The sequence below is a fragment of the Myxocyprinus asiaticus genome, chromosome 42, assembly GCF_019703515.2.
Source record: "Myxocyprinus asiaticus isolate MX2 ecotype Aquarium Trade chromosome 42, UBuf_Myxa_2, whole genome shotgun sequence".
Classification (NCBI taxonomy): domain Eukaryota; kingdom Metazoa; phylum Chordata; class Actinopteri; order Cypriniformes; family Catostomidae; genus Myxocyprinus; species Myxocyprinus asiaticus.
In genome coordinates, this window is record NC_059385.1 from 11,023,723 (window position 1) to 11,048,770 (window position 25,048).

The following is a 25,048-nucleotide window of genomic DNA, read 5'->3' on the forward strand; positions in this document are numbered from 1 at the left end:
GGATGTCTTCAAAAATAATGGCATAAATAGTTTTCATTTATCAGTTAACATCATACAAAGTCCAGTAAACATTAAAAAAAAAAAAAAAAAAAAAAAAAATTCTATTTTTCCAGCCTGTTGTATTAGTATTTATTTATCACCCCTTATTTATTTTAGATACAGTTCCTTGTCATTTACACAGGGCAAATATACTATTTATAAAATGTACTTTTATTACGTATTATATTTTTATGGGGGGTATAATTTATTACAGCTGACAGTTACGTGAGTAAACAAGGTTTTAACATCAAGGTTTTATCGAGATAAAACTGAAATACACAGCTTTTTAATACTTCTGTGTACAAATTTGAAGGCTGCTTTTTGGATCAATTAAGGTAAACGTCATATTATGCGACTACCCATTACTTTACGGAGAGTTTACGACCTAGTAGTTAAGTCTTGCCTTAAGAACAGGTGGTGCAACCAAATTAAGCACTGACTTGGTTATAAACTAACTAGTAGTTACTAAGCCCTTAGTGTGAACTTTACATCCTAACTTACGTGAGAACTTACGCACAGCTGGTGCAACCCTACCCAGGGCACAGTTTTTCTTGGTTGTTGGCAGATAGGATGTTCCAAACTTCTTAGAGAATTCGCCATAGTTCTTCTATCTATTTAGGCTGTCTCAATCGCTTCTGTCTCTTTATATAATCTCAGACAGACAGATGTTCAGTGGGGTGCTCTGTGGGAGCCGTGACATCTGTTGCAGGGCTCCCTATTCTTCTATTCTAATCTTTTCTATTTGCAAAAGGAATGTTTGGGAGTCTAACATTTATATTTCCTATTGACACACTAAAGCTGAAGATATAAATAAACATCTTAAGACAAATGCTTTAGTGAAACATCTTATGTGCCTAAGACTTTTGCACAGTATTGTATATATATATATATATATATATATATATATATATATATATATATATATATATATATATCCACTATGTCATTTAAGTGTCATTTGAAGAACTCAGAATTGCCAATCACTTGAATACAACAGGCCATAGGACTAAATAAACACTCAAGGTGGCAATACTCCATTTCTTTTCATGTAAACTTTATTTACATTGATTTAGGAGTAGCTCAAATTGCATCTTAAACCTCAGCAACACACCAAACACAGGTAAATATCAGGAATTCATAGCACAATAGCAATATGCATTGGGTAAACTGAAATACTCAAAGATGTATAGAGTTGGTAAAGCAGTCTGTTTTATTGATGGCTGGATTTGACCGTTTTAATAAGAACAAAGATGCATCTTCGAACATGATGGAAATACATTTTTAGGAAACCCTGTTGATGTACGACGATTCAACTATATAAATAATGACATTTCACAGGTAGCACCACAAGCACACATCACTTCATGTTTGCAACAAAATCTTCTCCTTTCTTGATGGAGCCCTTCAGTTCATCCATGGCATCACCTACCAGCTTCTCTTCAAAGGCAGAGAGCTTGCCAAGGCCGAGGTTCTTCTCAATGCCATTTTTCTGAGGAAAGGAAGAGAAAAAAAAGAAAGAAAAAGAAAACAACAGTCAGTCATGTCTATTTCTTATTTGCAAATAAAGACATAGACAGTATGCACTGACACTTATTAAATTTAGCAGATTGCAGGATATTGTTTTTTTATATTATGATGTCATAAAGGAGGGCAACTTTCATATTTTAATATAATATGGTTTGACATAATGCAACATTTACTTTCGGCCCATGGCCCTCAATCAAGTTTGATTTTTGGCCCTTTGTAGGAAAAAGTTTGGGTACCTCTGGTCTTTTAAAAACAATCAGAATTCAATTCTAGATTATTGTTTGTTGTAGAGATTGTTACTTCCTCCTACTTTCAGAACTATACATCTACAGAGGGCCTTGCAGGACTTACCCCAAGTAGCAGAGGTGTGGAGAAGTATTTGCATTCCGTTTCCTCGGATCTCACAAATGCACATTCAACAACACCCTCCTTTCCATTCATTGCATCGAGGAGGGAGAATGTGAACCTGGCTCCAGCGTAGGCCATGGACAGAGTGGCAGAGCCTGTGGACAAAGATATGAATTTAGTTTGCACAGGTAAAATTCTTATTCCACAACTTCAGAGTTGGCAATAAAACAGCAGTTGTCACCTGCACCAGCTTTAGCCTTCACAACCTCAGTTCCAGCTTCCTGGATCCTGGCTGTCAATGCAGCCAGCTGATCTGCAGGGAACTCAACCTTGGGTGCACACTGAAAAAAAAAAAAAGAGAACACAAACATTGTCATCATTTAACTAAATGATCTAAAACAAACTTTGGAAACACTTTCAAACTGACCTTTAAAATTATTATTTAACACACAAATTACTTAAAACATTATAGCAAATGTGTATTTGTTTGCAATATTCCTATTGTGAGTCAAGGCAATGCCAAAGCAATAATACTCTCAGATGAAACTGAAGTCAGAAGATCTTTTGCATAAAGTCGTTGTCCTTACCTGTGAAATGAGAGGAATGATAGTCTTTCCTGCATGACCTCCAATGACGGGCACATTGACTCGGGCAGGATCAAGACCCTAGAAAAACACAGGAGCAATGAAAACAAATGATTGGCTGTGAACACATTTAAAATTCAAGCAAATACTATTATTTATAGAACTCACTTTGAGCTCAGCAACGAAAGTGTTGGCTCTGACAATATCCAGTGTTGTGACACCAAACACTCTGTTGGGGTTGTAGACACCATGTTTCTTCATTACCTCTGATGTGATGGGGATAGTAGAGTTCACCTGAAATCACAATGATATCAAAGTCTAATAACACTGTATCAACATCACAATTTATAATTTTAATAGTCAATGGCATGATGAAAGTTTATATACAGAGGCCATTGTTCTACCCTTTTGACATCTGAACAGATAAAAGTGGTATCTCAGCAGTGATAGGTTCCATCTTATCCCAAGTCCTTATACTTACTGGGTTTGAAATGATACAGATCATGGCCTGAGGGCAGTTACGGGCACAAGCATCAGCTAGTGTGGCCACAATGGTGGCATTGGTGTTGAACAGATCATCACGGGTCATACCTAGAAACAGAAAGAAAGGCTTCTGGATTTATAGGAGCCCACAAGTATTTATTATTTAAAGTCAACAAGAAACCAAAACTGACCCAATTAAATACATGTTCCTGGTTTTATTGTCAATGATTCACCAATGCAAGTTATTAAAAAAAAATATAAAAATTAATCAACTTTAATCAAAATGTAACAACTTGCTCTGCCTCTGAAATGGCTTTCCTTTTCAGCTGATGTCACCAAGCGCTCTTATTTCACAACCTCTCCATTCCAACAATCCAGTCACTTTTTGAAATTTTTCATGATCCAATCAATTCCCAATGGATAAAATCAAGTCTCATCCAACCTTTTTCTTGTTGAATACCCTCAGAATGCATCACAATACATAATTAAAATGGGTTGACTTCCACTGATGGGTTGACTCCATATCCTGTTGACTTTAGATCACGCTGATATTCACTTAAAAAATGGATAATTTTTCACAAAAAAAAAAAAAAAAGAAAATAAACCAGAGGTAAAAGTTTTACCCACCAGGTTTCCTTGGGACACCAGCGGGGATGACAACAACTTCACAGCCTTTCAGTGCAGCATCCAGCTGATCTGGGCCCATGAACCCTGCAAGACAGTGATCTCTATTGCATACCTATTCAAAGCAGTAAATATGACTGGGATCTCTGTAGCTATCTCTACAATAGAACTATTATAACTTATTGGGGCTATTCAACTACAAAACAGTACCTTTGACATGGGCTCTAGTCTCAATGTGGCTAAGGTCAGCAGCCACTCCAGGAGTGTGGGCGATATCATAGAGTGCAAGGTGGCTCACTAAAGGGCTGTTCTTCAGCAGGAGGGACAGGGGTTGCCCAATGCCACCTGAGGCACCCAAGACAGCTACTTTGGCATTGTTCTGCAAGGAGATAAGATTTGTATCAAAGCAATGTGTCACATTATCTGCTGCCCTTCCTTCATTTTATCAGTAAGGCAGTAAATGGTCATCTGACTCAACAGGCCATTAAATTTACTGACTTATATAGGCATGTAGTATATACATTAATATATATATATGGTATAATTTTGACTTTTTGGACCGTATAGTGAAGACAGAGACAGGAAATGACTGGGGAAAAGAGAGGGATCTGGATCGGGAAAGGACTGAGTCTGGACTTTATCTCGGGTCACCCTGGATGCTTCGGCACTATATGTCAGAGCACTTACCTACAAGGCTACGGCTCTGACGGCATGTAATATTTTAATTAAAATGGAAATCATAATCTGGTTGATCATTATCTGGTTGTCAAAAAATTTTGTTAAATTAAATCTTACATTTCTGAAAGTAGAGCCAAATCACTGCACAGAAATTTTTAAACATGCTTTTGTGTGCCACATACAAACCAAACTTATCACGAAGTACAAAATTCTTTTTGATCTTGACCTGGAAATAAGCCAGTGGAAAGTTTACTACCACTCAGTTGGAGAAGAGGGAGGGATTAAACCAAGTGATCAAAGACTCCATAAACTGTTAAACCGCAAGTAAAGAGAAATTCTATGTGGCAAATATGAATGGGTTTGTACAAGCTTACTGAAAACAAACTAATTCGTGTTTTACAAATTGGCAAATGAATTGTCTTGTTTTTTTGTGATTCCAGAGGGTAAACCACAAACTGCATGCATTACACTAGAAAATAAAACTCAAAAACCTTAAAGGAATAGTTCATTCAAAAATGTCCTTATATCATTTCCTCCCTCCTCATGCCATCCCAGATGTGTATAGCTTTCTTTCTTCTGCTGAACACAAACGAAGATTTTTAAAGAATTTTGAAGAATATCTCAGCTCTGTAGGTCCATTCAATGCAAGTGAATGGTGATCAGACCTTTGAAGCTGCAAAAAGCACATAAAGGCGGAATAAAAGTAATCTATAAGACTCCAGTGGTTAAATCCATATCTTCAGAGGAGATACGATAGGTGTGGGTGAGAAACAGATTAATATTTAGGCTAAGTCCTTTTTTTTTACTATCAATCTCGACTTGATTCTCATTCTTTGTGCAAAATCGCAACCTATTGGGCAGGGAGGATAATTTATATTAAAAATGACTTATATTTTTAGCTGCTGTGTTCAGCAGAAGAAAGAAAGTCATAAACATCTGATGATGACAAGAGGGTGAGTAAATTATCAGATCATTTACATTTTTGGGTGAACTGTTTATTTAATTTGGTGCTGTTATAATGACCATACTTTTATTACATGAAAAAACATATAAGCATCTCAATAGCACACATTCACGATTTCCTGTCTAATGTGATCAAGTGACGAACTATCCCAGTGGGTACCTCTCTTCAAGGGAGTCCAAAAGTACACACAGAACTGGCCTTGATGCTTACAACACGTGTCAAACTCAGTTCCTGGAGGGCCGCAGCCCTGCAGAGTTTAGTTCCAGCCCTGCTCCGAAATGCCTCCTTGTAATCTTCAAGCACTCCTGAAGACCTTGATTAGCTGCTTCAGGTGTGTTTAATTAGGGTTGGAGCTAAACTCTGCTGGACTGTGGCCCTCCAGGAACCGAGTTTGACACCCTGTACATTATATAGGTCTGATCTCTCATTACAGATCAAGACACTTTGTAACACCTACTACACAACAGTGAGCCAAGAAGCTGATTACAGTGCTGACCTTTAAAAGAGGGGGACGTGAGTCAAAGTTATTCCTCCTCTAACCAGGATGATCCTACATTGGCAGACTAAACGAGTTGGCAAGGTCAACTAAAACTTCCCTTGTGAGGCAGCAGGATTCTGACAGAATCCGTAGATCATCCTTAATGACCCCATTAAACCTAAACGTGACCATATGACGGAGAAGCACTTTTACTTGTGTTGCAACACCTTCACTTCAACGTGGTGGCTAAATGTCAAAGCAAGATAACTTTCCTAGCTGCAGATATACTTAACTTGTAATGCAGCTTAGTTTAATCGCGTTTATAATGTAGTAACAACTCCATTATAGCTTGTAATATATCACTGTTCGTTTCATAAAGAATAAAGTGAGCGCGCCAATTATAAACCTAAGCTTGACATGTTAGCTTCACCATTAACTCATACGAATCATGGAGGCTAATGTAGCTCTCTACATCTCATCTAATGCTTATAAACATGACATTCGTACCTGCGATGAGGTGGACAAGCTCCGTGCGAGGGTACCAGTTGGTCTAGCGATGCGGGAGAACATGCTGGCTTGAATTTGTGGTGTTTTACTGTTTTACAATGAGTATTTGATGCAGAGCCCCTCCTGTCTATGACTCCAACGTCCTCTAACAAGACAACCGGTCGAGAACGAGTGTACTGCGCAACCAAGCAGGTTGACGCTAGGAGATCTTTGGCCCCATCTGATTGGCGGAGCGTTGAATGTGCAGTACTGTGATTGAACGAACGTGTTGTCAATCATCCCTGAGTAGGCGGAGTCGATTTATCGGTTTCGCTTGAAACGTTATTGCCTGTGAATTCTGCTAAATCTTTTTTTTTTCTTCTATCTATTAAAAAGGAGAAAGATTTATATGATCTGAAGAAAAACACGAATGAACTTTTTTCGTACTATTTAAATACAGCAGGATTGAGGATATAATGTTCAAATATTAAATGATATTCTTTTCACAAACATTTAAAAAAGAAAAAAAAAATGGTACAAGAAAAACTGCAACTGGCCTATTAAGAGAGACTTCAGTACTGAATACTGAACCACTGCACTGACTTCAGTAAGAGTTATCCCTTGAATAGTTGCAGGAATATTAAAGTGCTTTGACAGTTGTCTGACTCTTGCGTAAAAGTAATTCCTATGACAATCTCACACCACAAGACACAGTCATTTCTCTTTAGTTTAATTGTCATTTAAAGTATATTTTTAGCCAACCAATGTAGAGAACGGCATTTTTCAAGTCCCAGGGAATGTAAGAATGGCAAGCACACTACCATACTATTCTTACTATGAATGCTATATGCAGTATGTATACTGTGCACTGGGATGGTCCCAAATGACACACTATCACTATGCACTTACAATATACACTATGCATTCAGCCATGTAGTGTATTCATTTTCAAAGTGTAGTATCATCCTAAATGGAAGACTTAACTTTTTATTACAACACAGAAGCATTAGTCATTTAACAGCTGACGGAAGTCAGGTTTCTAACGCATTCGATGTGTTGCCACCATCTTCAGCACATTAGCCAACCTCACTTTAACAAGTATCTCAAACAAGTACATATTCACACAGTGTGGGATGATGGTAAAGCATTTAACTTCCATTTGTAAGGTCCTGTCTTCACTGAAGTTTCACTAGTTGCTACATTCTCCATATTTACAATTGTTTTGTCAAGGCAGCATCACGGCCATATAACTCCACCCCTTCCGCTACATATGGCAAGCCGCGAGTGCTGAGTACACGAAGTGTCCAACATTTCACACTCCGTTTTGAGGTTGAAGAAGTGCAACATCCGTATACTCATAGTACACTTCTTTTTGTACTACTCTTTGTATTATACTACTCACACTACTTAAGGCCGCTGCATACTTCATATGAAATCGAAGAACGAATGGGTGTGACGTCATTCAGAACAAAATCTGGCCAAAACAAAGGTGTTTTTACGTTCGTTTCGGTGGTTCGTAACAGCTTGGGCGGACTTTCAGAAAAATGTCTTACCGACTGCTAAACGCCTTCTTACAGCCATTGATCCACGTCATTGGTAGATGTGACCTGGAGCTCCTGTACTTTGAGGCCGACAACTAATTCTGTTCACGTTGTTCAGTCAGTCAAGATTAGTCAACATGAACACAACAGCATGCAGAATTATTAGCGAGCTGGTGCAAACTCCTACATTTGTACGAGTGTTAGGAACAGTTTCGTCATAAATTACAATAACACAGTGTAATTGTCGCCTATTATGGCAGCATATAGCATGTTAGCGCATTAGCGCCATGAATGCACAATGTAAACATTACAACTTATACCTTATCCACCGCATATATTACTTTAAATCATCATGGAGTAGTTAAAACACTGATCTCGTGTGAATTCTACTCATAGAATAAGGCATGAAGTCAATGATAACACATTTTGAAGTCATTTTAGTATTTCTAAACGCCTCCCCCTGCAGCATGGAGGCTGTCTTAATGTTCGCAAACAGTATGTCGTTGCTTAGCTGTTTCAAGCTTTTTTTTTTTTACCTCTGAAGAACTTCTCCGTAAGTGTGCTTGGGCCTTTACACTACAAAATGATGCAGAATAGTGCAGAAGTGTGCGGTTTGGGATGCATTTGTAAAAATGGGCAGTATACTACAGTACATGGGATGCTATAACCAACCATCCAAAGCTCTCTAATTGGATCTCCAAACATTTTCTACCATGAAATTGGAATAAAAAATGCTAAATTACCATTTTTAATTTTATTTTAATAACTGTACACATCTCGCTCATTTAAACAAGTAACATAGTGCGGTCATTTGACAACAATGTAGCAGTTTAAAACATGTATTGTTGCATTCTGTTTCACATAGCAGTTTTTAAACAGAATACAGTATATACTGTGTAGTATACTAGGTTGTACGTTAGTATTCCATTCCGAACATAGCGCCTCTTTCATTCTTTTTTCAGCGGTGCTTCCAAACTGACCAATCATCTTCCACTCTCCCTGACAGATAACCAATCAGAGGAAGCCTTGGGATCTGCTGCGAGCTTCATATTTCCGGGGCTGCTTCAGGAATGTAAACTATTCAACATGGAGACAGTTGATAAGCTGGAGGCGATGGTAAGCTGTTTTTGAGCCAAACGTTTTATCAAATGTTTACTCCAAATAAATCGAAGGTATGCGCCTAATGTTTAACGACACCCGTGTCTTTAATGGTGACAACGGAAAGTTGAATAAAACAATAAGGTTTACACGTTTTATGCACGTCTCTGTCTTTCCCTCTGGTCGCAGGGGAAAAAATTACGAAAAACATGTAGCTAGATGGCTAACTAGTGCCACTGCAAATGACATTATTCAGTCACATTTACAGCGAAAAACAGAATTCATATGACTGAAGTACTGTAATGTGCATAATTTGGAACGAAACAATGGCATGCTGCCCGAAAAGTGTGCATTTGGTCCGGTAGGTGATGTGTGAAGCTGATCGGCGGTGTGGGAAGTGCGGGTGCGCGAGGGCCTGTGCGTCCCCGAGACTGCGCGCGGCAATAACAACACGCTCTATATCCATCGAGCTTACTCCGTAAGATTTAGACGTTTAGTCAGTACGGGCCGTGTTTTATACACAATGTCGTAACTGTTATAAACCAATAGTGCAAGTTCACGATAAACGAAATATGCCCATTGCTTTTGAAATGGCACGCGCACAGATCTATTCGTTGCAACTTTTAAATAGTTTGGCGATTTGCATGTGGAAAAATTTCATATTCACGTGTTGTAAGCATAACCTTTACTGATGCAATGATTTAAGGAAAATCTTGACAGACTGAACACCCTTTTTTATGATTACTTTTTATGTTGTATACTGTACATAATCAGCAAGTGATGCCGACAGGGGGCGCAAGTTGCGAGCACTAGAATGCTTATGTGACTTTTTAATGTTTAGTTTAGTTATGTCTATAATTACAACTGTGTCTTTTCCCAGAGTTTTAATTTACATTTTTTAATCACTTGTTTTGGATGTTTCAGCATGCAAAAGGGCCACCCTGAATATGTACTGTCTGTCCAGTGCCCCTTTTATATTGCACTACTGATAACCCAGTTATTAAAGCAGTGCAATGTTAAAAGGGCATTGGCCAGGGATTCTTCTCACAGGTAGGGTGAACTTCCCACCAGCCGTCTCAGGTGTTGATACTGCTGCTAACAGGTGCTCTGACTTCATTGCACTACTGTATTGGACAGCTAGCAGTGCAATAGTATTGTCAAAGCATCTGAAAGCAGCTTTGCACGATGTTTGAAACTTTTCAAAGCAATTTAGAAGCTCTCCTAATATATTCCATTTGGGACCTCCACAACACTTGGCATACTGTTGTGTTTGTTTTCTGTATTGTACAGGTGATAATGTCTCATCCTGATTCCTGGGACCCTATCAGTATTGCCTCTGCTGTCCACTATGTTCAGAGTAGTGCAATATTGCTAATAGGGTTTCAGGTTTTGGGTTGAACCTTCAGTAACTGTGTCAAAACGAGTGAACAGCAACCCCAGTCCCAAGTGGTTAGCTCAAACCTTCTAAATGCATACTGAATTATAGTGTTTAGAAGTGTGTCCTTGTAGTTCCAGAAAGCAGAGGCTGATATAGAATATGTGGAAAAGCGGCTGAAATTTGACTTCATGACCAATGCTCGAGAGGCTGGCTCATTCGAGGTGAGTTCATAGTCCTGCAAGTTTGTCTTAAACTAAGTTACTTAGGCCGTTGAATGCCATATTCAGCTATTAAAGCATACTGCCAAAGGGTTGGGTGTGTTTCAGAGAACAATGCATTGATTGCCATTTAGTTCTTATAAAATGGGTATCATATATTCCGACTGTATTGTGAATGGCAAACTCTGTGTTTGTGGATTTCAGGGAAACCCAGTTCAATTGTTGGAGAACTTGTCAGCTATCAGAGCACGCCATGCAGCCCTGTGCTCACAGGTGGAGGAGATTGCGGCAGAACAGAAACAATCCATGGATTCGATAAGAGCTCACCTGGACAACACGGTGCAGCTGGTTCAACAGCTGCAAAACACAGCAGATATAGAGGTATACATTCAATCATGCAACATTACCCCACCCAAATCTAAATTTAATCTCCGGTGTAATTTTGGCTGCAGGACTAAATTGTGAGTAAATATTCTTTAGTTGCCATCCTTTTCTTGTGCAACTACTTCTATGATGACTGGCTTATATAATGATATTTATATGGTTAATATAATGGTGAATGTATGAACAAATATAAGAAATGGCTTACAAAGTAGCTGAGCAAGTTTCAAAAGAAACGGCAACTCAGCCCAGTAATGTTAAAAAAAAAAATAGTGTCAGTGTTTTTGGGATTCGGACTCAGTAATGTCTTGTCTATTTGTGTGGACTTATGCTGTATGAATGCTACAAATTATGTTGCTAGACATAATGTAAAATAAAAGCTAATGGGAAATCTTGTGCTGAAGGTTCCAGCACTAACAGAAGAAGAACAAGAAGCAAGAGATGCTCTCTGCTCATCCGTTGCTGCATTGAGTGTAGAGGTTAGACAAACTTTTTTGTTTTATGACTGTCACTACACAACTTTGAACCTATTAAAATGTCCACACAGTCTATACTGTAATTATGTGTAATTTGAATGAAACAACAGTTAACTTGTGAGTTTAATTGGTCCGTTTCTATTTCTTTAGGCTGTGCCTACATCAGAACCTCAAAGTCAAGCACAGTCTAAATGTAAGGAAAGAACAAATGTCTCCTAATGCAACGTATTAACATACTTAAGAGAGCCATAACAAGTTGATCAGCATCATCAAAAGTCTACATTTCATAACAATTATAATATAAATTTATATTTTATCTGTGTCTTGCAGCACAGAGTGTGTGCAAAGAGGTGACTGAGGGGACGTTTGAGACTGTCCCACGGAGCATACGTGGTAACTTGAAGCTGAATGACCTCAACACACTCTATAAGCAGTTATCCGAGTACTTCTCAGAAAGGAACAGGTTTGTCTTGTCATATTTGTGCAAACACATCACCTTTTAACCAAGGGCCCTGCATTTCTCCCTGTTTCATAATAATTAAAGGTAAAATGTAGTTAAAATTCAAGATTAAATTATGCTACGCTGTTATTCGGCATATACAGAGAAGTGTTTTTGAATACTTTTTCACTTCTATGAATTTACAATCTTGTTTTTCAGAGGGCCAATAAGCACGCAAAGGATGAAGAAGTTGAATATGAAAGTCAGTGATTCTGCATTGAAGACCTTACAGCACTTTAAACTCATTGAACTGGATAAGAAAGGACTTGTTTCGTTGCTTTCATGAGACTGAAAAATGAGAAATCGTTTTAGGAATGCATTCCCCCACTTCAACAAGTGCAAAGCACAGAGGACTGGTAAACTTATAGAAAGTCCAAGAACTTCAGTACATGCGTCAATAAGGATTGCATATTTCAAAAAATATAATTTCATACAGTGAAGAGAGGCAGCAAATTCACTTTTACTGAATAAACTTAAGTTTAGCTGTTTTTTTTTTTTGTTGTTTTGTCCCATGTCTTCGGCATAATATTATGCTGCTGTATTCAGTTTTATCATGAGCTCATGTGGAATCCTTAGATTTATAGAAAGAAGCAAAATTGTCCAGCACAAGTTTCCTGCACTACTTTTGTAAAAGAAGCAGCTGTTTTTAAGTCATTTCAGATAGAAAAGGCCCATGTGAAGAACACTGTATTTTAATGAAATATAGTATATTCTTCTTTTTTTTTTTTTTAAATAGGTGACTTGTAATTCCTTCAGTATGCAATAAAATGTGTCTTTGTTTTGTACTTGTCCATTTTTAATATGAAACTTTATTGAAAATATTAAAACTCAAATTAACTGAAAATAGATTTTTAGTAGCAACAACATCAAATATGGAATATTACATATAACAGATTATTTTAATTTCAAAAGATGTAGAATAACTAGAAAAAAACATTTATTAAGATCAGTTATAACAAACTACGTAGGGCTATATATTAGGTGCATTTGAATCTCTATTTATCTTTAGCTTAAAAGCAGGATAATTTAAGCTCATATTATTTGACTCAACAATTAATGCATAACATTAAAGGAACACAAACAACATGCCTGAAGTACCGGCAGAAATGGAAATGATTCAGATGCAACAGAACTTAGTTGCCACCATATTCAAAAACTGTAAGGATATCTGAGATGGGCTCCTCTTTAACAATGCTGTTTGGCCAACTCTGGGATTTGAGAGGCATCGGCTCAAGAACGCTTGATGATAAAAAAAAAAAATGTAAATAAAAACAATGCAGTGAAAATAAAAAAACGAATACAGTCAAATCATCTGAGAATGGGGGGAGCTGTGGGCATTTTACAACAAAATCTAAGAAAGTCGTATAGGGGTAATTCACCCAAAAATGAAAATTCTCTCATTTACCATCCCAGATGTGTATGACTTTCTTTCTTTAGCAGAACACAAAGATTTTTAGAACAATATCTCACCTCTGTTGGTCCTCACAATGCAAGTGAATGGTGATCAGACCACTGTAACTAAAAAAAATCACATATAGGAAACATAAAGTCATCCATATGACTCCAGTGTTTAAATCCATATCTGCAGAAGCGATATAATTGATGTGGGTTAGAAACAGATCATTATGATGAATATCAATTTCAGATGTTAAAGTGGAGATTTAGAGTAAAAAAGGACTTAAATTTTGTTCTGTTTCTCACCCACACCTATTATTTCACTTCTGAAGATATAAATGTAAACACTGGAGTCATATGGATTACTTTTGATTTCCCTTAAAGGTGCACTCAGTAACTTTTTGATTGTGTAATCATCTTGGATTTACAGTTACACCTAGTGGTGTGGATGCAGCATAATTCAAAATCAGTAGTTTTCAGTTACATATGCCATTGTAGAAACTCACTATTCACAATCAGCCATGATTAACTGAATCCAAGAATGAAAACATCCAATAACACGACGATTGCTGAAATTAAGCGAGTTGTATTCAGCTGGTCATGTGATTCTAAAATGGCAGCCCCCATTGAGGGCGCCCCTTCCCCATATAGAATAAAACAGCTTTTATAAGATTACTGATATGACTAGAGTCCTCATCTCATGTGAGAGGTGATGATTTTATACATATATTTCAAAATTACAATTCATTCTTCTTTCATTTGTATTGTGAGGACCAAAAGAGCTGAGATATTTTTCTAAAAATCTTTGTGTTCTTCTGGAGAAAGAAGTCATACACATCTGGGATGGCATGAGGTTGAGTAAATGATAAGAGAATTTTCATTTTTGGGTGAACTATCCCTTTAACTGACTATTAATAATTTATATTTTAAATGAATACTTTTTGTATTTGACAAATTTTATATTTTTGTCTTCTTTTGTACCTGTGAGGACAGTTCATGATTTCTTGATTAGCTGCCTCAAGCTTCTCTCCCAGCTCATTTCCTGTAGAAAGAAAAAACAATAAGGCTTCAAACTAAATTGTATTATAATAATGGAGTTTGTTTCCACTCACCTGATGTTTCTATGTGGTCCCCACCAGGGCAGCCTGCCTCCTCTCTGACATCCCCCTCTCCTTTCACATCAGACTGAGAAAACCTAGACAAAAAATATAGGTTAATGTGTATTATCCATCAAGACTAAAATATTATTAAGGAGATGTGTTCAGAACGATTTAGTCTCATTCATAACAAAGCTAGATATTTTGGGTGTTTAGAGACAGCAAGAGTTAGAAAAGGCCTGTTAAATCGTAAGACGGAGATTAGAAATAAAACTATTGGTAATGGTTTCCACTGAAAAACATGAAGCTTCAGCACTCACAGAGTCTTGGACTGTGAGATGGGCCCTAGGTCCCTAAGGGTTCTCTGTCCTGTGGCTCTCTCCAAAAGCATTCTTTGCAGTTCCTCGTCTAGAGTGGAGTGAGCCCTGCACGATCAAAATACTCAAGATCATGTTTCAAAAGAATGAATTTCAAAGTAGAGGCATGCTAATTTTTTTCAGGATAGGAAAACTACAAATAATAGAATAACCTGGATTAAAAGAAAGTGCACACAATGGGACTCATTCATGAAACACGAGCAGAACAAAATTTTGTGTAAATCGTTCGTAAAGCCGTTCTGACATAAATTTTCAGATTCATGAAAGTTTTTGTATTTTCAAAATGTTAGTTGGTACGAACAAAATTTACACCTGCTCCCAACCATGTGTAAATCATTCACAAGATATCTGAACGTTTTGTGTAGATCCGTGTACATTTTGATAGAAGTGAAATTAAATAAGTAATGAAAAAAATACATTTAAATGAGTAAAATTAATCTTAAAAGCTACAATATTTTGTTAAAAAATAAAAGCGGTTTGATGTTTTCGTTTTAAACCATATAGGCTACTTAATTAAAAATGTTTCTATGATGCTTGCATTTATTTCTTCAAAGTTTATTCCCAACTCTGCTTAATACATTTTATATTGTTTTCCCAGCAGAATTGCTTGGCATGGGGCGAAAAGTTGTGGAAAGACGTAGTTTTTGTTTGATTTTCTCGAAAAAAATGAATGCCCACTAATGTGACTGATTTGAGTTTCTTCATTTGATATGAGCTCTATAATTTAGGTTTCATAATTTAGTATAGAAATCAATAAACTGCGTTCAGGGGGGCCTGTGTAGCTCAGCAAGTAAAGACGCTGACTACCACCCCTGGAGTTCGTGAGTTCGAATCCAGGGCGTGCTGAGTGACTCCAGCCAGGTCTCCTAAGCAACCAAATTGGCCCGGTTGCTAGGGAGGGTAGTGTCACATGGGGTAACCTCCTCGTGGTCGCTATAATGTGGTTCGCTCTCGGTGGGGCGTGTGGTGAGTTGTGCATGGATGCCGCGGAAAATAGCGTGGAGCCTCCGCACACGCTATGTCTCCGTGGTAATGCGCCCAATGAGCCACGTGATAAGATACGCGGATTGACGGTCTCAGACGTGGAAGCAACTGAGATTCGTCCTCCGCCACCACGAGGACTTAGAGTGCATTGAGAATTGGGCATTCCAAATTGGGGAGAAAATAATAAATAAAAAAATTGCGTTCAGTTGATGGCGTATGGTCAATGCTAATGCTGTTAAACCCATAAACAAACATGTTGCTAGCAGGTGTGTTCACAATACAAATGAAAAAACAATTATTAAAAAAATAGAAAAAGCCCTGCACAGTCGTTGCAAATCTTTTTTAGCTTCCAGCATCTTTGTCAGAGATTCAGGCATTCTGTTAATTTCTCTGAAGATTCTTAAAGTTGCAAGGGAAGTACTATTACTATCACTGTTACCATCATAATTTAACCTCAAAAGTTTCACCAATGATGCTGGTGATGCACTCAACTGAACCAGATAAGGTTAATGGTGGTAGACATCCTCCTGCCGGCGTGAACTGAACATTTTTTACACTAAAGTTTCATGTCAGACCACTTTTATTGACCTCTTGGACTATTCGATTCACAAAAGAACCAGCCAGAACATGATGACAGTATGATGACAGCAAGTTCCTCACTTTCTTTGTGACCATACCAGCATGTTTGCTAAATAATAATGTTGTTATTTAAATGCACTTCATTTTAAAAACCTTTCATTACTATTCCGCATATCCCTATTCTCATTTATCTTATAAGGCGTTTTCATGGGTGTGGATTATGATAATTTTGAATGAATGTGCACACAGCCCCTATTTACGAATGTTTGGAATACATAAACAAACACACGTTTTACTAACAAATCTGGGGGGTACGAAGCATTCGTGAATCCGGAAGAAAGTTTTCCAGAAGGTCCATTTTGCACACATATCACTCCGAATTTACTCATATATTTAAGAAAGTTTCATGAATGAGGCCCAATGTTCCATTAAAAGAGCTGTCAGTAAGAGTTTACAGACTGTTTCCAAAATGACATAGTAAAAAGTTATATGTAAATTCACTATTTTAAACCATATTGTTGTAAAGCATTGTATTGATGTACTACTTTAATTCTCACATCTAATATTTGGGGGCAATATGAGGTTAAAATATATCTGAACAGGCAGTACTAGCTCTACAATCCCTAGAATAGAGGCACAATTCCCTTTTACCCAGAATACGTCAGCATTACTAGAAATCATTGTAGAAAGTATCTCTAGAAAGTTGACAACCAACAAAGAAACACACTTAGTAGTAACTTTTTCATAGCAACAGTACTGGGTACTTTACCTTTCAGTTTCATCAAGGCTGTGACTCTTATCAGTGCTTCTATGAGAATTTGCATTGCTATCCACATTTGCAGAGTTGCGATCAAGATCCTGGTCTGAAAAAACAAAACAAAAGCATATCCATTATATTCCTCGTATAACATTTTGTGAGAACATGGCCCTAGTGTAGATTTCTAGTAGGGGCGTCTCACCTTGTATCAGACATGAGATTTCATCCTCACACCCTTCCTTCATCTCTGAGATGTCTTCATTGTGAGATGCTTTTTCATCAAAGTACTTTTGGTCATGCTGCTGTAGGTCCTCACCTACTTCCTCTCTCTCCTCATACACATCATTATTCCCTGCAGGATAAGGTCACAACACAGAGAGAGTACACAGCCTTGTCAGTTAAGAAACAGAACAGATTAGGTCAGACTAGACTAGAATAGGACAGGACAAAACAAAACTGAATGTCAGAAGTCTAGAGGACATGGGTCTTCAACTTTTCCTTACTGTCATGTGTATATTTATATGTGTATCACATTTAAAGAAGCGCAGTTTAAAAATATAAAGTATTTTTGTGGTTGACAAACACAGACATGTGTTAAAATTGTTAGTGTGATAAAAATAAAGTGTACATTTTAGGTGCTTTAACTGGTCACCATGGGTAATCACCTTTTAAGGTTTTGCAGTTCACATAAATAATCCTGCAACTGACAAATATGTTTTTAAAAGATAGGGTTTAGAGTAGTTTAAGATGAAATATAGCAGCATTTCACACTGCAGTACACTGCTGTCACTGTTTGAAATCTCATATCAACTACCCATCACTGAGGCACAGCTGATGATTTCTGACTCCTTCCTCTGTTCTTCTGACTCTAGTGGTGTCCCAGCCACACCAGGAGCATCAGCTCCTGCAGGTGTGGCAGCTAGAAATTACCATCAAATGAGTTCCATAAATAAAAAATAACTTGTAAATGTTTTATATAAAATATAAAAAAAGGTCCTCATTCAAAAAGTTTTACTCCTAAAGAAATTAACAGTAATTACGAAACATATGCATAAACCATGAAGACTCCAGTAACCTTATGAAAGCTGTTTTATTCAACATGGAGAGGGTCCCCACATTGGGGCTGCCATGTTAGGATCACATGACCAGCCGAATACTACTCTTTTAATCTCAGTAAACGGCCCTGTTGTTGGACACTTCCACTCAGGGATTAAATGAATCATGGCTGACTGTGAATATTGAATTTCTACAATGGCATCTGTAACTGAAAACTATCCTTGATGAATGATGCTGCATCCACACCGCTAGGTGTCAGTGTAAATCCAAGATCACAGCCATTGTTACAGTAAATAATGCTATAATATATTTTTTTCACAATTAACTTTAAGAACATTACTGTAATATTGACTGATAAATGCACATCGTCATACCATGGGGACTCTCCATGTCTTCGCTGGCCCCCTGGCTGGTCTCTGTGGTCTGTCTGGCTCCAGAGCTAGCAGTGGTGAACTCTGCATTTCCGCTTTGGGGTGAGTCTGTCTCCTCCTTAGAGATGTCTCTTATTGCTGGAGACTGCAGGATGCTGGACACAGACGTATTCGTCTGGACAGAGATGTGAGACAAGCAATCAAAGTAAATGCTTGAGCTTTGATTAGATATATAATATAATATATAAATTAATGCATCATTACAAAAAATTAGATAATAGTAAACAGACTTTTGTTAGGCTAAAAGTAAAACAAAGTAATCAATATATAAGCATTTGTATATAGTATATCATACTGTATATACACTTTTAAGATTCTCTTTACTGTAAGCAAAATGGTTTGCCACCACAAGTGAATTCAAACTTCCAAAACAGTTACATAAAAGACCTTCATGTGCATAGAACACATTACTAGTACTCCGATATATTCTGATTAGGGCTGTGAATCAATATACAGTATATATATATATTTTTTTACCTAATTAATCGCAGTTTTCTTTGATTAATTGCAATAAATTATGGTACATGGTACATTAAAAACAAACATTAAAATATAATCATAAATATATCTACTTTATAATTTGTTTCAAAGAACTTGCAAGAAATTGGTGAGCCATCATTTATTTTAATTATTTTAATATGTTCATGTTAAAATGTTTTTTAGCGAATAGAGTTGATTAGACATGTTTTACAGGTATAAATCATAGATACAAGTATTTGTTTACATGCCATAAAATCAGTGGGCATGCTATTAAAGTTAAAAGTTGGGCAAAATCTTCTGCTGTTTTACAGTAGACTTTCTTTTAATAATAGGATCAAATGGGCAGATTAAATTTATATCAAGCTTTAATATCAAGAAAAACTCAAATGTCCATTGCCAGTGCATTATAAGACACTACGTACGGATATAAAACAAATTGAATGCCGAAGTTTAATTTGCTGAACTTTAAAATCTCAAAACTATTATTTTCTCTGGCTGCCTTTCAGTCTCTAACGTGCACACGCAGGGTCTCTCTTGCGCGATTTCGCTTAAATTTCCCAGCCCTAATTTTGATGATTACAATGTGCCATCATATTACCCAGGTGTAGGCTATGAAACGAGACCCCTGGGCATTTTAAAGCACATATCAGAAATGGTTAAATAAATCATTTTTTTCATTCATTTATGGATTGACTGACTGTGCTGCTGTCTCCTGCTCTTGCTGTGGCGTAGCTCTCTGTGCAAAATGACAGGGAGGGAGCACTGCCCCAGGGTGAAGTGTCCAACAGGCTCTGAAGGTCAGGGAGGGACTTAGTGCCGACCTGCACGTCTCGTAGGTATGTTCTACGGCCTTTAATTAAAATTAAAGTAACAGTGTGTTAAAAGTGTCACAATTAGACAGTATGTTTAAAGTTTCACAATTAGACAAAAAAGGGCCACAGAATGTATTCTGGATTAATATAGCCCACAATCAAACAAATAATCTACAGGAACATGCAGAGATATGTTTGAAATTATCTTTGCAATCCGAACTGGAATTTGTAATTTTTAGCAAACTTTGCACCTCTTGGGCTGCGTGGGGTGCTGTTGCAGGGTGGATGTCCCCTGGTGTGAGAAATGGGCGGTACTGTAGTAGACTCAACCCACTGCTGGTGCTGGGCAGGTGAACAGGAGATGCTGGAGAGATCTGCAATCTCAGCCAGGTCTGGCAAACAACTAATTCACCCCAAACACAACAAAAGAACTTGTTTAGTATCTAACGTGACTGTTAGGGACAAAACACACTCTACACAGGTACGTGAATGCAGATGCGAATGGTTGGCACTGCATTGCCAATGTACGGTGCGGTTGATCATGCTTAACGTGCATTCTTGTGTTAACGTGGCGGAAACAAACCTCAGTACACAAGGGGGCGATAGAGAATCCTTCAAACGTCTGTGCCATTAAACTGTATTTGTTGTTAATCAGTTAAGTTGCTATAAATATACTGGTTTAGATTTTTTTATTTTTATGGAATGGTATGGAGAAAATACTCCTGTCTGAAAAATAGCACTGAAATAAGTGTCCTAAAATATCTCACCCGTCTCTGTGACAGCACTAGACTGTGCAACCGTATCATTGGAGTGTGTGGTTTTAGAAATAGAGGGCATGTCTAATTCAATGGCTCAGTCTATTGGAAATTCCTGAACAGCTAAAATCTCTCACAGCACCTTTAAGTTACTTGCTCAGCAATATTCTCTTCAAACTGTTGTTCAGCCATTACAGTAGTTGGCTTGAAAGAGAAAACTCACTGTAGAAGTGGACATTTCACACTAATCTTGCTATAGCGCCACTTGTGGCAACACTGAGAATGCAGTGTGTACTTGCATTGGGTTATTAATTGCACTCTGACACATTTCAGAATGCAATGAGCATGCATAGCAAGTTCTGTCTGTGTTCACGTACTTGTGCAGTGTATGATTCGGCGTTTACTTTCAATGCTCAATGACATATGACCCAGTAACCAAATAGATTTGTTTAAAAAAAGGCTTGGAACATGGTTATTACAATAAACTAAATTCTAGCCAACAGTAATTGCACCTTAGGTAAAAGGTGCTAAATTCAATGATTCATTCTTAAGTTCACCCAAAAATACCTAATGTGCACAGGGGTAATGGACTCAGTCTCCTTTGAGTCCTCTTGAGCAGGCTGGTATTCTGGAAGAATATACAGGGTGATATGATGGCACATAATTATCAAATATGTTCAGTATGTGGTGGTGGGATATAGTGGCTAAAGCTCTGGGGCTAGTAACCAAAAATAAAATAATTTAAGAATGCACAGATTTTTAAAGAAAACAGTCTATTAACCAAAACAAGTTTACACAGGAGGACACATGTTATTACCAGAAGCTGATAATACAATGATTGCAGGGTATTTTCATCTGCATACCATTGAGAATGTTGTCTGTAGCCTGTTTTTCCTCTGCTGGAGATGTGCTGGGTCGACACACCTCCACTGTGATGTCCAAATCCTCCTCTGAGCTCAGTGACTGAGAAATAGTTTAGAAATGTCATTTCAATCATTTTTGATCTTCAATATCCCGAAATATTATGTTTTTAGTTTTGGTGTACTATTTAGAGGGAAGTTTTGTCACAACTGTGAACAGGGCCGTATTAATGTCTGTGTAGCGCATGGGCATCGAGTTATAACGGTCCGAGACACCCCCCCCCACAACTCTGACAACTAGCAAGGGCCCAGTGAAACGATAAGCCCCTGGGCAGCCCTGCCTGTGACTGCAATTATTCTTTGGAAAAAATATAATTATTCACACAATTACTGAGATCTGTTAATGTAGTGAATGTATATATTCACCTGAGAGTGCTCTTCTCCAGCTGAGCTGTTGGACAGGTAGTGTTTGGGTGTGTAGAACATAGTAGATGGTTCAACGAGTGACTGTGAATAGTCTAAATCTGAGCTTCCCTCCTCCTTTAGACACAACAGAGGTAAGAGTACATATTCTGCACTTTATTAGCATTATATTATTTCCCCTGAAGTCCACCCATTATGTTAGTCAAAGTTTCCTGCAACACAACAGTCATAATTTAGTTTTACAAGACCATTTTAATGCCTCTCTCTGATCCTTAGAATTAAACAGGCTATTTTTTTATATTTTACTTTTTTTTCCATACATGATCTGGGTGGACTGGGAAGAGAGTTTTGTGTTTTGAACATTAAGAGTATGTCTGCATAGCACACTGAACACTTTTATTTTTAAAAGATCATGGAAAATCCGGTATTCTAATTAATTCCAGATTCTTTAACTCATTCTTGGACGAAAGTCTTTTTTAACCAACATTTGTAAACATCTGTAAAAAACACTGCAAAATTATTGTCATAGTTTATCACCTCTGTTTGGCTTGTTGCATCCAGCACTCTATTCGTCACATCAAAGGTGCGGTTGATTGTGTGGAAGTTTGCGCTCTCCTCACTATCACTTTGGATGCCTGGCAGTGAATAATGTTTTAAAAATATTAAATTAAATAAGATAAATTAATGACAAAATCTGTAGCCCTCCCATCTAGGACCCATAAACCACTGAATGAAGTAACTTAACAGCAATGCCAAACACAGCTTCTATTCTTCAAGGTCTAGATAGCTACATTACCAGCAAAACACTTAAACAGTTGCTCCAGATCAGTGCTTTCTGGGGTCTCAGACTTCTGGTGTGGGCTAAAATTATGTCTGTTGCTTTGTCCCTGCCAGCCCTGTAGATGGAGCTGTTGCTCCTCTATATCCTCACTGTCACTGCTGCCCACAGCACCCAGCTCTGTCCCTAACCGCCCACGTGCCATTTGGGCCACCACTTCACTAACCTCACCTGTGCAGACACAGAATTTGGTCACATATCATCTCTTAAACACAGTATTTAAGTGCTACATTACTTAAAGGGATAGTTCACCCAAAAATAAAAATTCTGTCATCATTTACTACTGACATCATGTTGTTCCAAACTTGTATGACTTTTTTTCAGAGGGACACAAAAGAAGATGTTAGTCAGAATGTCAGCCTCAGTCACCATTCACTTTCATTATATGGAAAAAAGATGCAATGACAGCGAATGGTGACTGAGACTAACATTCTGCCTAACATCTCCTTTTGAGTCCCCCAGAAGAAAGAAAGTCATACAGGTTTGGAACAATATGAGGGTGAATAAATTATGACAGAATTGTCATTTTTGGGTGAACTATCTCTTTAATACCCATGATAAATTGCATACGAAGATAAAGGATGGCATGGTGTGATAAAAAATGCAAACAAAGATATGGTTACTTACTGGTCCATGTAGGTTTTGCTTGGAAATTTCTTTTAAAAGACTGGTGTGTGATGTCTTTCTTGGGCTCTGACAACCCAAGCATATGCAATCTGAGAGGAAAAAGTGAATTTGGTATATATATTTTGACATATTTCTTTATATATGTCCTTCCTGTTATTTCCATTCTATCTATCTTCCTCAATTCATCCATATGTATTAGATGTGACTTGCGTTAGTCTTTTTCCCCCCAATGCATTCCTTCTGTTGTACCTCTCAGACTTTTGACATCCTGTCTGCTGCTGTACTCTCTCTGTTCCTTCAACTCTCTTCAAATCTTTTTTCTCCTCCTGTAAGTGCAAGTTTTCTCTTACAGTAGTCCTACTATGTGCTATTTCAATGCTCAAGCTACACTGATATTTATTTTTTATTTTATACATGAAATTTGGTAATTGTTAATGTTGACTCCCAGCTAGTCGATCATACAATTCTGGTGGATCCTGATATGTGTAATTATTTCAATGTTAAATATTTTCTCCAATTCCAACTTAAAATGTAAAGACAACTGTAAGCAAACCATTCATAGATTGATTTCCCTGAAAAGTGCACTATGGCAATTTCACAACATTGTGTGGCTTACCACACAAATTGCTTACAGCTATCTCTGATAAAACTGGGATAGGAGAAAATATTTTAACTTTAAAAAATGTACACAATTCACCTAAATTTTATGAAATTTAAGGTTCTATTGACATACCTGACTACTCCAAGGACAGCACATGCTTTCAAAACTCTCTTCTTGAGCTGAGCTGTACTGACTGACCTCATCTTCTTCACTGATGCTCCATTTGGGTATATAATGTCTGGACGGGGGCCCCATTGCTTTTCCAACATCAACACTGACCTCCTTTTCTTTGTTCACCCTCTCCACCACAACCCCACTTGTCCCAGCATCCATTTCATCGAAGCATGGAACACTTGTTTGTGTCGCCTTTGCATTATCCAGACTCCTCTCAGCTTGCTGTAGAAGCACCTGAGACACTTTAAGGTTGAGAACAATGGAGCCAATATGGTTTGAGATGGAGTGACTGACTGCCAGATCCTTTTCTATATCTGATCCTTGTTCTATATTGCTACATTTGGAAGAAGATGGCTCACATATTGGAGCATGATGGGACATGGGCCACTCGTGCAGAGGAGTGCAGTCCCAGTGGAGGTCATCAGTGTCTGTGGTGGACTCCTCTTCTTCTTTGTGGACTGTTGTGGAAAAGCTGTGAGACCTTCTCTCTTTTGTTTCTCTCTCTTCCATGTGCTCCTGAATCTCATCATCCACTGTTGCCCTGCAGTGCTGAAATACTAAGAGGAAGAGAAAAGTCTGTTTAAATTAATATATAAGTTTACACGGATGTTCTTTGCAGACGCTTTCTCGCAAAAGCAACTTACGAAGGGAAATTATGATGGGCAGATAAGAGACAAGTCACATACATTTGTTTTCCAGCAGAAGTGTGTTTACGAATTTATAGTTGTACAATTTCCTGCTATTATTGCATAATAAATATGAAATAATTTATTTGCCTATCTGGATTTAAATGTTTTTCTACACTAGATGAATGGCTTTGACCATTATCATGCATCTCGCACCACTTTTAAAAGACACTATGTCAGTTATAACTCTAAAAAGGAGAACTCCATTCTGTTTCATTCAGCTGCACTGTTTCTTGCTGTTTTGAAGGCATCCTGGACTGTTTTTGCACCCAACTGTGCTATTATTAATTGTTGTTTTTTTGTAAACATGCATT

At 37.6% G+C, this 25,048-nt stretch overlaps 3 protein-coding genes across 4 annotated transcripts; 1 reads left to right on the top strand and 2 right to left on the bottom strand.

The window, feature by feature from the left end:
• Nucleotides 1-1,226: 1,226 nt before the first annotated feature.
• LOC127432930 (malate dehydrogenase, mitochondrial) lies at nt 1,227-6,410 on the bottom strand. Its single transcript, XM_051684456.1, has 9 exons — nt 6,233-6,410; nt 3,816-3,984; nt 3,609-3,692; nt 2,980-3,089; nt 2,667-2,792; nt 2,502-2,579; nt 2,156-2,255; nt 1,918-2,069; nt 1,227-1,528 (listed from the first exon to the last, which is right to left on the bottom strand). The coding sequence occupies exons 1-9, from the start codon at nt 6,293-6,295 to the stop codon at nt 1,397-1,399; spliced, it is 1,014 nt and encodes a 337-aa protein (XP_051540416.1). The 5' UTR covers nt 6,296-6,410; the 3' UTR covers nt 1,227-1,396.
• A 2,390-nt stretch (nt 6,411-8,800) lies between these two features.
• Nucleotides 8,801-12,587, top strand: LOC127432932 (spindle and kinetochore-associated protein 2). 2 transcript variants are annotated; one of them, XM_051684460.1, is made up of 8 exons: nt 8,854-8,868; nt 9,775-9,900; nt 10,360-10,449; nt 10,651-10,827; nt 11,232-11,306; nt 11,454-11,496; nt 11,634-11,766; nt 11,962-12,587. In XM_051684460.1, the coding sequence occupies exons 3-8, from the start codon at nt 10,417-10,419 to the stop codon at nt 12,086-12,088; spliced, it is 588 nt and encodes a 195-aa protein (XP_051540420.1). In that variant the 5' UTR covers nt 8,854-8,868; nt 9,775-9,900; nt 10,360-10,416; the 3' UTR covers nt 12,089-12,587. The 2 variants fall into 2 exon arrangements, with proteins under 2 accessions (XP_051540419.1, XP_051540420.1); XM_051684459.1 differs by lacking the exon at nt 9,775-9,900 and having other exon boundaries at nt 8,801-8,868.
• On the bottom strand, nt 12,280-24,528 carry LOC127432931 (inactive serine/threonine-protein kinase TEX14-like). Its single transcript, XM_051684457.1, has 16 exons — nt 24,007-24,528; nt 23,274-23,362; nt 22,605-22,817; nt 22,346-22,443; nt 21,812-21,925; nt 21,389-21,488; nt 21,093-21,153; nt 20,022-20,173; nt 19,657-19,808; nt 18,422-18,593; nt 17,194-17,343; nt 17,004-17,097; nt 14,615-14,719; nt 14,310-14,392; nt 14,179-14,239; nt 12,280-13,041 (listed from the first exon to the last, which is right to left on the bottom strand). The coding sequence occupies exons 1-16, from the start codon at nt 24,141-24,143 to the stop codon at nt 12,936-12,938; spliced, it is 1,887 nt and encodes a 628-aa protein (XP_051540417.1). The 5' UTR covers nt 24,144-24,528; the 3' UTR covers nt 12,280-12,935.
• Nucleotides 24,529-25,048: the final 520 nt, after the last annotated feature.